Here is a 14,412-nt window from a genome sequence, read left to right on the forward strand (position 1 = left end):
CCATCGATTCGTTTACGTGCAGCAGCTCTGTTTCCTTTATCGGAAATGCAAAGTTGAAATCTATTTTTTTTACTCATTGGTTGAGTGTTAAGTCGATGAGTGATGAGTTTAGCCTCTCTGTTTCCTTCATCGGAAATGCAAAGTTTAAATCTATTTTTTTAAAACTTGTATTGGTTGAGTGTTAAGTCGATGAGTGATGAGTTTAGCAGCTCTGTTTCCTTCTTTATCGGACAGCTCGATTTGCTTTTAGCTTGAAAGCTGCGTCATATGCCTTTTCTTTTCGCATTTTTCCACGATGAGGGTATGTTCACGCTAATTTCATTTATGCACAAGACAAGAAGTTGCAGCCTTCCTCGACGCATATATATTCCACCGGTCTTAATCTTAACCTTTTCTACTCGAGAGCCCCTGGCGGGCCGTTAGAAAAATTACATAAATTGGTCGCATCACTGAATAAGCCGCAGGGTTGAAAGTTCGGGGAAAAAAGTAGCGGCTTATAGTCCGGAATTTACGGTAATATCTTTGCACATATGTGCAGATACATAATTTTTGTATATATAGAAGTGGTTGGTAAAATATACATCAACGTTTACAATTGTTCTTAAAGTATTTTAATCACAATAAGCATCCTTAGCCCGTCAACGATTTCCTCAATGGTACATTCAAAGCACAAAATAGCCAAGTTTACAATATAACCATCTTTATTTCAAATCAAATGTAAAGTTACAGAATGATTTTACAAAAACATATCTTTCTATTACATGCTTAGTCATTTTCAGAACAGTAATGCACATTATTTACAGCCACTGTACTAAATGATTACACCCACGGATGTATATACTCCCAACAGGTCAAGCATTTCCTTCACGGGGGGTCCATGGCAGACGTATCGCCAGATGAAGCTTCATCAAGGGGGGAAACGTCCCTGACAGAACTTCTGTCATTTCCGGGTTAGCATTTTTTTTAAATCATACAAATACAAAGGATATGTTTTCACAGTCCATACTGAAGTGATGTGTTATTTTAATAAATGTTATTAAAAGTTGTCAACTATTACAATGTTAAGGTTAACTTCTTGAAGCGATGCGTGGCCGTTCTTTAGAGGGTCTTTGGACATTTGATGAAGTTGTTCTGAGCGGAAGGGTTTCCTCTTGGGGAAGCGATAACTGGTCGGTCGGTGTCCATCCTGATGTTGTACGATTTAGCTGCAAAAGACACACAAGCACATGAACTTGGAGTGCGTGATATTCCCAGAGACTCAATGTTGCAGATCTATGAAGCAGTTGAACGGCATTGTAGTTTTGATGAAATAGCAACCAAAAATTGCAGGAGATCACTACTAAATACATTTTAGAAATATGCTAAAATCATCACACAGCAACTTAAGACTCAAAAGGTAGATAAGAAATATACAAAACAAGTACCAATTGTAGTTTGGAATAAACAACTATTTTGTATGTTGGTGCTTGTATATTTTTTTACCTTTTGAGTGTTAAGTCGCTGTGTGATGATTTTCGGGTTCTTTGTAACATGACGTCATGAGTCAGACTATTTGTTATTATTGACAATGAGCTCATGCGATTTCTAATGGTTTGACAAGCTCCTTGGGAGTTCGCTTATAGCTTGTGATTGGCTCCTGTCAAACAAAGTACTACTGTTTCCTCACCCAGTGGTGAGCAGCACAATATTTAACGATTAGTAGTAGTTCCGAATTAAAGGAGATGTCACAAGATGATAAAATGGCATATTGTCCGAGAGGACTAGGTAGCTTGTCAACCCGTCAGAAATCGCAGGAGATCACTGCTAAATACATCATTAGAAAGAAAGATGCTAAAATCATCACACAGCAACTTAAGACTCAAAATGTAGATAAAAAATATACAAGACAAGTACCAATTGTAGTTTGGACTAAACAACTGTTTTGTATGTTGGTGCTTGTATATTTTTTTGCCTTTTGAGTGTTAAGTCGCTGTGTGATGATTTTTGTGTTCTTTGTAACATGACGCCCTGAGTCAGACTCCTTGGGAGTTTGCTTATAGCTTGTGATTGCCTACTGTTTCCTCACCGACTGGTGAGCAGCACAGTATTTAACGATTAGTAGTAGTTCTGAATTAAATGAGATGTCACAAGACGGCCATAAATGAACCACACAGATGATGAATAAGCCGCAGGGTTCAAAGTAGCAGCTTATAATGTTAAAAAAATGTTTTTGCATGAATTACAGTAAAGTATGTTTTTAGGCTGTACTTGTACTGTAATGGAACTTTGACTGCGGTCAAAACGGCAATAAACGTCACCACCTAGCCCCGCCCACCCACACCCTAACACACATGGTTCCTGTCAGCCGTGTTATAGACTCTATGAATGAGTTTAACATTTTTAAAAAAAAAAAAAAAGATCAAACTCACATCTAGAGAAGACGTAGTATTTGTATCCTTCAGGTTCTCTGTTCGTCGGGACGGACACGGCAGAGGTGATGGTCGTTGGGAACCCTCGCCAAGACATCCTGATATTAATTGTTGGCCCTAAAAGAGATGCTGGAAACAATTCGGCTCGGTCAAAAAAACAAGTCATGAACATTTCACCGTTCCAAAGGTTTCCCATAAATGCTTCCTCCGAGGTGTTAGATCTCAAAGGATCAGGTTGTCCCGCTCAGTTGAAGCATGACTCATTTTTTCCCAGAGCGGGACATGTGTTGAAACACATAAAAATGGCCTGCGTGAGTTCAACGTGTGTTTAAATTGCCGTGCTCACACCCACTGTTACATTCACCACACAATTTCACTTGGGACATTTGGGGCTTAGCAGCTGCCACATATTGGGAAAGCATTAGGTCCACCTGTGTTATGTTATTCTTAATTCCGAATTCTGGCTTTTGCACAATTTATGTTCTATTTTGAATAACACGTATTTGTATATTTTGTAACTTTTGATTGTTAAGTCGCTGTGTGGTGATTTTTGTGTTCTTTAACATGGACACCATGAGTCAGACTATTTGTTTATATTGACGTATACGTTAACATATTTTGTTGATTACTGTGGTTAACAACACGGTAGATCCTCCGCTATCCATGGAAGCTAGTTCCATCATCCTTGGGGAAATATAACACCTAAACCAGTGATTATTGAGGAATTATCCAATATCACCTTTTATAATTAACATTGATTAATCACCATTTGCAAATGTCAATAGCCATGAATATATGGACCCAAATATTCCAATTGCATTTGGTATATTTGCTCAAACGGAAAGAATCGAACAGGGATGGAATATTCCTTTAACCAATCCGATTCAGGTATCTTGTACCCGCTCAAACGGAAAGTGAAAGTGAAAGAAAAACTCGGAAGCAGGTATCACATGATGTTGACGTTTTAGCATTATACAGTAGTGTGCTTGAGACAGCGCCCTCTGCTGAATTAATAGGTACAGTACTGTTTTTTTCCCCCCCTGCGGATAGTGCCATCAAACCACTTAAGTTATTTTAAAATTCATTATTTACAATTTAAAGCAGAGGGGAAAAAATCTGTAAATATGCGGGAATCTTCAGTTTTAAAAAATGGAGGCGAGCAATCGGCATTGGACTGCTAAGCAAAAGTTTGTTTTTGATTCAAACTGAATTTCAAGACTGGACAGACGAAAAACTGGCAATACGGAGTTATTCCAACAAGTGAAAGAAAAACTCTGGGAAGCCGGTATCACGTGATGTTGATTGTTTTAGCAGTATACAGTAGTGTACTTGAGACAGCGCCCTCTGCTGAAATAATAGGTACAGTACTGTTTTTCCCCCCTGCAGATAGTGCCATGAAACCACTTAAGTTATTTTAAAATTCATTATTTACAATTTAAAGCAGAGGGGAAAAATCTGTAAATATGCGGGAATCTTCATTTTTAAAAATGGAGGAGGTACAGTACTGTTTTTTCCCCCCTGCAGATAGTGCCATCAAAGCACTTAAGTTATTTTAAAATTCATTATTTACAATTTAAAGCGGGGGGGGGGGGGATCTGTAAATATGCGGGAATCTTCAGTTTTAAAAATGGAGGAGGTACAGTACTGTTTTTCCCCTGCAGATAGTGCCATCAAAGCACTTAAGTTATTTTAAAATTCATTATTTACAATTTAAAGCGGGGGGGGGGGGTCTGTAAATATGCGGGAATCTTCAGTTTTAAAAATGGAGGAGGTACAGTACTGTTTTTCCCCTGCAGATAGTGCCATCAAAGCACTTAAGTTATTTTAAAATTCATTATTTACAATTTAAAGCGGGGGGGGGGGCTGTAAATATGCGGGAATCTTCAGTTTTAAAAATGGAGGAGGTACAGTACTGTTTTCCCCCCTGCAGATAGTGCCATCAAAGCACTTAAGTTATTTTAAAATTCATTATTTACAATTTAAAGCGGGGGGGGGGGGATCTGTAAATATGCGGGAATCTTCAGTTTTAAAAATGGAGGAGGTACAGTACTGTTTTTCCCCTGCAGATAGTGCCATCAAAGCACTTAAGTTATTTTAAAATTCATTATTTACAATTTAAAGCGGGGGGGGGGGTCTGTAAATATGCGGGAATCTTCAGTTTTAAAAATGGAGGAGGTACAGTACTGTTTTTCCCCTGCAGATAGTGCCATCAAAGCACTTAAGTTATTTTAAAATTCATTATTTACAATTTAAAGCAGAGGGGGGGGGGGAATCAGTAAATATGCGGGAATCGATACCTTTTGGAAAGGCGTTTTTGCAGTTGGTACATTTTTTGTGTATTTGAGAGGGAAATTCGTACCTGCTTGCCGAACTACTCGGCGGCGGACTGTGTAAATGGCAAAGTGTGGTTTCTTGTTACATGAACTACCGCTGCCAGGCCGATATGAATATTTCTGGACCAATCCACCTGGGAAAAGATTGATTTCAGCGTACAGATTTGATATTGCAACATTTCGGTCATAGTTTGCGCTGAAAATAACATCAATATTTGTTCACCTCTCTTGAAGAAATAGACCGATTCCGTCCTCCTGCGGTACTCGGGCACAGACAGAGCAGCTGTGACGTGGCCCCGAAGTCCATCAAAGCCCGTCTCCACAGCCTTGGGATAGCCTTGGTCCAAATGGTCGTTGTCAAATCTCCAGTACTGGTTTCCCTGCAAAATACATGAAACCATAAAATACAAAGCGTCTATGTACTTTTGAGAATTGTGATGAAGTAACGCTAATTACCTTCATGATGTACGTTTTACCCTGACAGTTGCAGCGGGTGAACACGGTGTCAATGGGGGACGGGACACCCCAGGTTTGTGTGATACCACGAGCAGGACCCGGCACCCTGTTTTGGTCCAAAAACCAGAAGTAGTGACCTGTGGAGCATACATTAAAAGCTTATCAATCTCATACAAAAACTCTACGAACATGATTAGGCTTAAAAAAAATTAATTACTTTGTCATTTAAGACCACTTTTGAGTTATTAGAGAGAACAGTAGGCTATTCTTTATCACGCCCATATTTCCACACAATAAGGTTATTTTTAGCCTTATGCATTATTTTAGCTGTTTGAAGATGAACTATATCAGCAAGTTGAAGTATTTGTCCTTTTAGAAATAAGGAGTTAGTATGTTCTCTGTAGGCGCCATTATGAATTATCCTTACTGACCTTTTTTGCAGTACATTTAGCGAGTGAAGATTGCTTTTATAGTTATTAGCCCATATTTCCACACAATAAGTAAGATATGGTTAAGGTTATTTTTAGCCTTATGCATTATTTTAGCTGTTTGAAGATGAACTATATCAGCAAGTTGAAGTATTTTTGATTTTATAAATACTAATCAACAAAAGGATTTTAGCTAATTGGTTATTTTTAGCCTTATGCATTATTTTAGCGGTTTGAAGATGAACTATATCAGCAATTTTAAGTCTTTGTGATTTTAGAAATTTTGATTTTATAACTAGTAATCAACGAAAGGATTACTGTGTTAAGATTAAGTCATTTGGAAAAAGAAAATTCAATGACCAAAAGAATTAAATCCACTCAAGTGGACAAGTGAAAAATAATAATAATGATAATCAAATTCTGCTCAACTCAGGCTATGTCAGATTGAGATGTGAGGTGAGCATAAATGACACGACACAGATTTGATTCAGAGACCGGGTCTAAACTGCGTCCCACTGTCACACTAACTTGTGTCACTGACACTGCCTGAACCCACAGCGACTTGACTTTAGGTAAAAATATTTGGCACTGACCCCTGAAGACCGCAATTGTGCCGTTCCTCAGTGTAGTGATTGCACTGGCCGGCCGCCCGCTGCATAAGTTGGTGTCGTTGCTGTCATCTGGTTGGTGGGTGGGTGGGACGGGTGGGGAGAAAAAAAGACATGTGAGAAAACGTCACTCTAACCACAATGTGATCTCTGGGTGGGCGATTCGGGCCAATAAACTTCATTCATAATACGGAAAAACCTGTAAAGCAAAACCACCTTTTATGTTTATTTTATTGGAATTTTTCTAAGAATCTTTGACCTCAAGCTCTCACCTCCTTGGTAGTTCATGGACTCATCCAGAGTACCGGCTTTCGGAGTTGGTTTCTCCACAGGAGCTGTGCTTTTCTGTGAATTGGAAGAGTTGGGTTTATGTTCAGGTTTAGGGGTTGGTGCAGATGACTCGGAGCTGGTTGGTTTCTGTGTTGCTTCTAGTGGATCAACAGAAGGTTCTGCCGTTGTAGAATCGCCCTGCGGTGCGTCTGTGGCCAAGGGACTGACGGTTGTTAAGGCGTCAAGGTTTGGCCCCACTGAAACACTAGTGGTGGGATTCTGTAGGTCTAGTGGAGAGGAAGGGTCTGTTGGACTTAACGTGGTCTGGACTGATGGAGGGACAGTTGTTGTTAAATCAGGAACGCTGGCGTCGGAGCTTTCTGCATCTCTGGGGGACTCTGTAGTGGGTTCTGAAGGCACTGAAGTTGAAATTGCATCTGGGGACTCTGGTGTGGGTTCTTGGGGTGCAGAATTGGTGGAGACGTCTGGGGAGGCTTCTGCTGGTACCGGAGTTGTAGTGGGTTCTTGTGAGGGTTCTGTCGTTGGGGATGCTGAAGAATCTTGTGAGGGTTCTGGTGGTACTGGTGTTGTAGAAGATTCTTCTGGGGGTTCAGTGTATACTAAAGATTTAGCGGAGTCTTGTTCGGGTTCTTCTGGGGGTTCTTGTGGTGTTGGGGATGTTGAAGAATCCTGTGAGGGTTCCGATGGTACTGGTGTTGTAGGGGGTTCTGTTGATACTGAAGATTCAGAGGAGTCCTGTGAGGGTTCCGATGGTACTGGTGTTGTAGGGGGTTCTGTTGATACTGAAGATTCAGAGGAGTCCTGTGAGGGTTCCGGTGGTACTGGTGTTGTAGGGGGTTCTGTTGTAACTGAAGATTCAGAGGAGTCTTGTGAGGGTTGCGTGGAGGATTCATGTGGGTGTTCTTCTGGTGTTGGGGATGCTGAAGAATCTTGTGAGGCTTCTGGTGGTACTGGAGTTGTAGAGGATTCTTGCGGGAGTTCTGGTGGTACTGAAGATGTAAAGGAGTCTTGTGAGGGTTCCGGCGGTACTGGCGTGGAGGATTCTTGTGGGGGTTCTTGTGGTGTCGGGGATGCTGAAGAATCTTGTGAGGGTTCTGGTGGTACTGAAGATGTAGAGGAGTCTTGTGAGGGTTCTGGCGTGGAGGATTCTTCTGGGGGTTCTTGTGGTGTCGGGGCTGCTGAAGAATCTTGTGATGGTTCTGGTGGTACCGAAGATGTAGAGGAGTCTTTTGAGGGATCTGGTGTTGCTACTGAAGTTGTTGAGTCTGGTGAGGGTTCAGAAGTTGTGGCGGAAAATGAGGGCGTGACATCAGTTTTTTCAGAGGAAGCTTCAGTTGGACCGACAGTCTGTGCCAGGGACGTTCTGGTTGGTTCTGGTTGGTTTTCCAAGGTGGTCGTTGGTTGGGTGGAGGCCTGCTCAACCGGTGCGGTGGGTTGCGGAGATGTTGCTCCAGTGTCTGGTAAAGTGGTAGCATCATTGACATCTGGAAGTGCAGAAACTAAATAAAACTAAAATAAATTAGGATTACTTGTCATTGTAGCGTTTATATTAGTTTCTGGTCTACACACCTGCACCCTCGGTAGATGTGACCTCCTCAGGCACGTCAATGGTTCTTGACTTGACCTCGGTTGCTTTGTTCTCCGCTGTTGAAGAAACCAATGTATCTGCCTCTGGAGTGGTGACATCCCCGCTCTCTGGGGGGGTCTGACGTTCCCCTGGAGCCTCAGTGTTGGAGAATCCATCATCTGGTGTGGCTTCTGTGGGTACATCTACAACCACAATGTCGTAACGTACGTTATGAGTAGAAAAAAGTATTTACTTTCCTTAAATTCTACATCACTCACCATTATTTGGATCATCTTGCGGATTGGATGTTGGAGTCACCAGTGGAACTTCATAATTATCTGTTATGGGAAAATATGCAAGAAATAATAGAAAATGTCTCAGAACTATTAGCAGTAATATACATAATGGAACATCCTGCTCATCACCCCCCCCCCCCAGAAGCTGTTTCCAGGCTTTTTTCCACCGTTAAAAATGACATCCTGTATGCGGGGGACTTTGATCATTTTCAGCTTTTATTATACTAAAACTAACATACTGTAGTTCAAAATACCGTATCTAGTTCATCATATTAGCTCTGTTTTGTCATACAGATGACAAAGTCAATTGTTAAATGACCGTATTTTCCTTATTTTATAAGTTGCGCTTTTTTCATAGGTTGGCTGTTCCTGGGACTTATACTCCAGAGCGACTTTTTCTCTTTATTTTTTATGTAGCTGTAGCATTATGTTAGCATATCTTACACCTATTCAGCCTGTTCTCTATTCTTTTATCCATAGAACTTGCCTTCCAAGATGACGTAATGTCTGGTTTGGTCATAAAATAAATTACCCGCAAAAAATGCCACTTATATGTTTTTTTTTCTACCTAATTATGCATTTTTGGAGCGACTTATATTTCAGAAAATACGGTAATGGAGCCATCAAAAATAATGCTAACTTATTTCAATTATTATGTTAACACGTAGCGCGAGAACCCGAGTTCAATTCCACCCTCGGCCATCTCTGTGTGGAGTTTGCATGTTCTCCCCGTGCATGCGTGGGTTTTCTCCGGGTACTCCGGTTTCCTCCCACATTCCAAAAACATGCTAGGTTAATTAGCCACTCCAAATTGTCCATAGGTATGAATGTGAGTGTGAATGGTTGTTTGTCTATATGTGCCCTGGGATTGGCTGGCCACCAGTCCAGGGTGGACCCCGCCTCTGGGATAGGCTCCTGGAAGCACACCAGCACACATCTAAGCAATGAAAATATCATCAAAATAGTAGTCATGCCAAAATGTTGTGTTGCTGCTGGATGTTCAAAGTATCCGAGCGATACTGTTGTGGGGGTGCTGGAGCCTATCCCAGCTGTCATCGGGCGAGAGGCGGGGTACACCCTGGACTGGTGGCCAGCCAATCACAGGGCACATATAGACAAACAACCATTCACACTCACATTCATACCTATGGACAATTTGGAGTGGCTAATTAACCTAGCATGTTTTTGGAATGTGGGAGGAAACCGGAGTACCCGGAGAAAACCCACGCATGCACGGGGAGAACATGCAAACTCCACACAGAGATGGCTGAGGGTGGAATTGAACCCTGGTCTCCTAGCTGTGAGGCCTGCGCGCCAACCACTCGTCCACCGTGCCGCCGCAGAGTTTGAGTTAATTAACTAAATTAGTTTTTTAGTTCCCTACATACAGTACGTCCTGCCATCAGAATGTTCCCAATTCCATCCCCATCCGTCTCCAACAATACAACATTCTCTTGTGTTGATGTTGGCCACTCCAGCTTGTGCTTCTTGGCCCCTTCCTGGTGACCAAACCACGGCATCACAGCCGCAGTGTGACATCTCCCACTCGGTAATATCGTCCAGCTCATATTAAAAACAGATGAGCTCAAGAGAATGTTGGATTACATCACTCGGTTACCTTCATCGGTTCCCTCGCTGTCTGCTAAAGGTGGCGGTGTTGCTTCATTCAGAGTTTGATCTGTCGGGATAATAACGAGGAGCTGTTAGGGATTATCGTGGAAAGACATTCACCTGACGGCCGACAAAATTCCATGAAATGTAACCCAAAATGGCGGTGGTGGCGTACATTGCATGCTGCATGCAGCTCCTCATGCAGGACTACTACGTCATCTATTTGTGGCGGTCCGGCCTGTTTAGTTGCATGGGAACGCTACACCGATCATGCGGAATATGGTCAAATATGGACGACGAAGCTTGCCTTCTTCATCACAGTGGATCTTGTAATCTGGGCAGCACTGCTTGTATTTAACACAATCAGAGTCGCAGCTACACACTTGGCCTCTCTTGAACGTTTCCCCGCATCGACCTCGACACGAGTTTTCTGTGGCACATAAATGCAACACATACGGGGGTAAAGCCGGCATTAATATTGGTATTATTATTAAGAGATAAGATAAGATAAGCCAATCACAGGGCACATATAGACAAACAACCATTCACACTCACATTCATACCTATGGACAATTTGGAGTGGCTAATTAACCTAGCATGTTTTTGGAATGTGGGAGGAAACCGGAGTACCCGGAGAAAACCCACGCATGCACGGGGAGAACATGCAAACTCCAGGATTTAATAAGCTTTGCTTCTTCCTACTCCTTTTGGACATGTGGAACTGTCAACTGATTATGTGATGCATTCAAGTGTAATCTGATGCACGTTCAAATGAAATAAAACCATTACCAATTAACATAGCATGTTTTAGTACTAATAAAAATAAATAAAAATAGTAGTAAAAATAAAATTAAAAAATAAAACAAAACAAACAAAAAAACTTAAGCTATATTGGGAAAGCAGGAAGTGAACAAATGTAACAGTTAGTGATTGTAAAAGTACCAGATGGAGGGGTAGGATTTAATAAGCTTTGCTTCTTCCTACTCCTTTTGGACATGTGGAACTGTGAACTGATTATGTGATGCATTCAATTGTAATCTGATGCATGTTCAAATGAAATATTACCATTACCATTACCATTAAATTTCAAGAGAATTTGCCTTTTTCTTCTGCAATTGAGCTACTCTAAACACCACAGACTATTTTTTTGTAGCGAATATCACAGTTTAATAATTATTATAACCTTGAAAGCTTCTTAAATGCTGACAATTTGATGACATTTTGTATGAATTATAATGTAATGTAATATCTGCACAAATCCATATTGTGGTTCAAAGTTACCCGGGGGAAAACAAAAGCCTCACTTGTGGTGCACTGAGCTTCAAAGTCAAGGCAGCATTCTCCGTAGGCCATGCAGCCGTAGTCGCACTGACACAGGTACCCTCTGTAGTACTCGATACCGCATCGTCCTCTGCAAGTCGCTGTTTACGAGAACGACAACATGAACACACGTAAGCTCTCTGGTCAATTATTGTTAACATGGTAAACACAAATGAGCACAAGTACATCAAACACACATTAGGAATGACATATTTGCTCACTGCATGCCACCCCCCCCCCGAAAAAGTCACTTTTAGAAAATAAAAGGCAATATTATTTCTACTCACTTTGGCTAATACTCGGCGTCAAGGCACAAGTTAGCAGAATAAATGAGCAAAGTATTAACGACATCGTCTTGTAGATCTGAAATATGAAATCGTCATATCAGTTTTATTTCAATGAGTGCAAAAAAACCAACAAAAAACCAAATCAAGACCTACCATGGATGGACCTCTGTGATAATCCCGCCTAACTTTGGACTCTGGCAGCTTTTAAAGGCTGAAAGAGGCCGGCTACCTTCGTCATAATTTAATATGCAAGAGTGATGATGATGATGATGATCTCACAGGCTGCTTGCTGCACAGGGAGGGTCTTCCAGTCCAGTCCAGTCCAGTCCAGACGGCAACACCTGGAAGAACACCAACACACATCTGGACCTGCCAGTACTTGGAAAAGCATTAACTTGCATACTTTTTTTCCACTGACAGAAAAATATAGGAATATTTTTGGATATTTTATTATTTTGTGATAAGACAGTTATTCCGTTGTCTTTTACATTTTTACAGCTCAACCGTGAACATACTTGGAATTACCCACTGATGTTTGTTGGAAGACTAGATATGATTTCCATCAAGTCAATAAGTCCTTATTCATATCATTTTTAGATGTTTCTCATTCATCTCATTCATTCATTTTCTACCACTTTTCCTCACAAGGGGCGGGGGGGGGGGGGGCTGGAGCCTATCCCAGCTGTCTTTGGAGCGAGAGGCAGGGTATATATATAATATATATTATATATATATATACATGTGTATATATTACAACTTTTGTTGTTTGAATATGACTTTTTTATCTTCGCATTTTGACTTTATAAAAAAGCATTTTTTTCATTCATTCATTTTCTACCGCTTTTCCTCACAAGGGGCGGAGGGGCTGGAGCCTATCCCAGCTGTCTTTGGGGAGAGAGGCGGGGTATATATATAATTTATATATATATATATATATATTACAACTTTTGTTGTTTGAATATGACTTTTTTTTATCTTCGCATTTTGACTTCATTAAAAAAGCATTTTTTTCATTAATTCATTCATTTTCTACCGCTTTTTCCTCACAAGAGTCGTGGGGGGTGCTGGAGCCTATCCCAGCTGTCTTTGGGGCAAGAGGCGGGGTATATATATAATATATATTATATATACATGTGTATATATTACAACTTTTGTTGTTTGAATATGACTTTTTTTTATCTTCGCATTTTGACTTCATTAAAAAAGCATTTTTTTCATTAATTCATTCATTTTCTACCGCTTTTTCCTCACAAGAGTCGTGGGGGGTGCTGGAGCCTATCCCAGCTGTCTTTGGGGCAAGAGGCGGGGTATATATATAATATATATTATATATACATGTGTATATATTACAACTTTTGTTGTTTGAATATGACTTTTTATCTTCGCATTTTGACTTTATAAAAAAAAGCATTTTTTTCATTCATTCATTTTCTACCGCTTTTTCCTCACGAGAGTCGCGGGGGTGCTGGAGCCTATCCCAGTTGTCTTTGGGGCGGTATATATATAATATATATTATATATATTATATATAAAAAAAGCATTTTTTTTTTCGTTCAGTCATTTTTTACCGCTTATCCTCACAAGAGTCGTGGGGGGTGCTGGAGCCGGGGTATACGTATATATATATATATATATATATATATATTTATTACAACTTTTGTTGTTTTAATATTACTTTTTTTATCTTCGCATTTTGACTTTATAAAAAAAGCAATTTTTTTTCAATTTTTTTAGTTCAATCATTTTCTACCGCTTATCCTCACAAGAGTCGTGGGGGTGCTGGAGCCTATCCCAGCTGTCTCTGGGTGAGAGGGCAAAGGTTGTTTGTCTACATGTGCCCTGTGATTGGCTGGCCACCAGTCCAGGGTGTACCCCGCCTCTTGCCCCAAGACAGCTGGGATAGCCTCCTGGAAGAACACCAACACACATCTGGACCTGCCAGTACTTGGAAAACCATTAACTTGCATACTTTTTTTCCACTGACAGAAAAATATAGGAATATTTTTGGATATTTTATTATTTTGTGATAAGACAGTTATTCCGTTGTCTTTTCAAATTTTACAGCTCAACCGTGAACATACTTGGAATTACCCATGGAAGACAGTAATGTACAAAGGCCACCATGAAGTACTTCAATGACTCGATATGATTTCCATCAAGTCAATAAGTCCTTATTGATATTATTTTTAGATGTTTCTCATAATAGAACAAGTTAAAATAATGTATTTTTCTTGAATATTTCAACTTTATGGTATGTCATTTTGCTATATACATTATGCTATATATGTTGTATTACAACTTTTGTTGTTTGAATATGACTTTTTTTATCTTCGCATTTTGACTTTATATAAAAGCATTTTTTTCTATTTTTTCAAAATTTTTTTTTTAGTTTTATTCATTCATTCATTCATTTTCTACCGCTTACCTTTGTGAGAGTCGCAGTGTGGGGGGGGGGGGGTGGATGGGGGTGCTGAAGCCTATCCCAGCTGTCTTTGGGCGAGAAGGGAATGGTTGTTTGTCTATATGTGCCCTGTGATTGGCTGGCCACCAGTCCAGGGTGTACCCCGCTCGAAGACAGCTGGGATAGGCTCCAGCACCCCCTGAATGCATGAATTTTGACTTTATATAAAAGCACTGTTTTTTCCAATTTTTCCCTTTTTTTTTTGTTTTCTTCATTCATTCATTCATTCATTCATTTTCTACCGCTTATTCTCACAAGAGTCGTGGGGGGTGCTGGAACCTATCCCAGTTGTCTTCAGGTGAGAGGGCAATGGTTGTTTGTCTATATGTGCCCTGTGATTGGCTGG

General features: G+C 40.5%; 2 protein-coding genes across 5 annotated transcripts in view; one reads left to right on the forward strand and one right to left on the reverse strand.

The window, feature by feature from the left end:
* tprb (translocated promoter region b, nuclear basket protein) overlaps nucleotides 1-1,053 on the forward strand; it is a 36,938-nt gene extending 35,885 nt beyond the window's left edge. The window contains exon 51 of the mRNA XM_058072893.2: nucleotides 851-1,053. Coding sequence (XP_057928876.2) covers nucleotides 851-900 — 50 coding nt within the window. The 3' untranslated portion in view covers nucleotides 901-1,053. The remainder of the gene's footprint in view (nucleotides 1-850) is intronic.
* On the reverse strand, nucleotides 684-11,768 carry prg4b (proteoglycan 4b). 4 transcript variants are annotated; one of them, XM_058072899.2, is made up of 14 exons: nucleotides 11,759-11,768; nucleotides 11,606-11,681; nucleotides 11,303-11,419; nucleotides 10,306-10,428; nucleotides 10,006-10,065; nucleotides 8,370-8,429; nucleotides 8,094-8,294; nucleotides 6,506-7,981; nucleotides 6,219-6,305; nucleotides 5,198-5,334; nucleotides 4,965-5,121; nucleotides 4,768-4,875; nucleotides 2,409-2,537; nucleotides 684-1,205 (listed from the first exon to the last, which is right to left on the reverse strand). In XM_058072899.2, exons 1-14 carry the CDS (start codon nucleotides 11,759-11,761, stop codon nucleotides 1,099-1,101), a joined length of 2,841 nt encoding a protein of 946 aa, XP_057928882.2. In that variant the 5' UTR covers nucleotides 11,762-11,768; the 3' UTR covers nucleotides 684-1,098. The 4 variants fall into 4 exon arrangements, with proteins under 4 accessions (XP_057928882.2, XP_057928880.2, XP_057928879.2 ...); XM_058072897.2 differs by having other exon boundaries at nucleotides 6,506-8,008; XM_058072896.2 differs by having other exon boundaries at nucleotides 6,506-8,023.
* Nucleotides 11,769-14,412: the final 2,644 nt, after the last annotated feature.

This window comes from Doryrhamphus excisus, linkage group LG4, assembly GCF_037039965.1.
Source record: "Doryrhamphus excisus strain RoL-2023G ecotype Guam linkage group LG4, RoL_Dexc_Guam_v1.1, whole genome shotgun sequence".
NCBI lineage: Eukaryota > Metazoa > Chordata > Actinopteri > Syngnathiformes > Syngnathidae > Doryrhamphus > Doryrhamphus excisus.

Coding starts and splice junctions, on each gene's coding strand:
- prg4b (XM_058072896.2), bottom strand. Junction 10,429..11,302: donor TGAAGCTCAGTGCACCACAA/GTGAGGCTTTTG, acceptor TATGTGCCACAG/AAAACTCGTGTCGAGGTCGA. Junction 5,122..5,197: donor GTAAAACGTACATCATGAAG/GTAATTAGCGTT, acceptor TGTATTTTGCAG/GGAAACCAGTACTGGAGATT.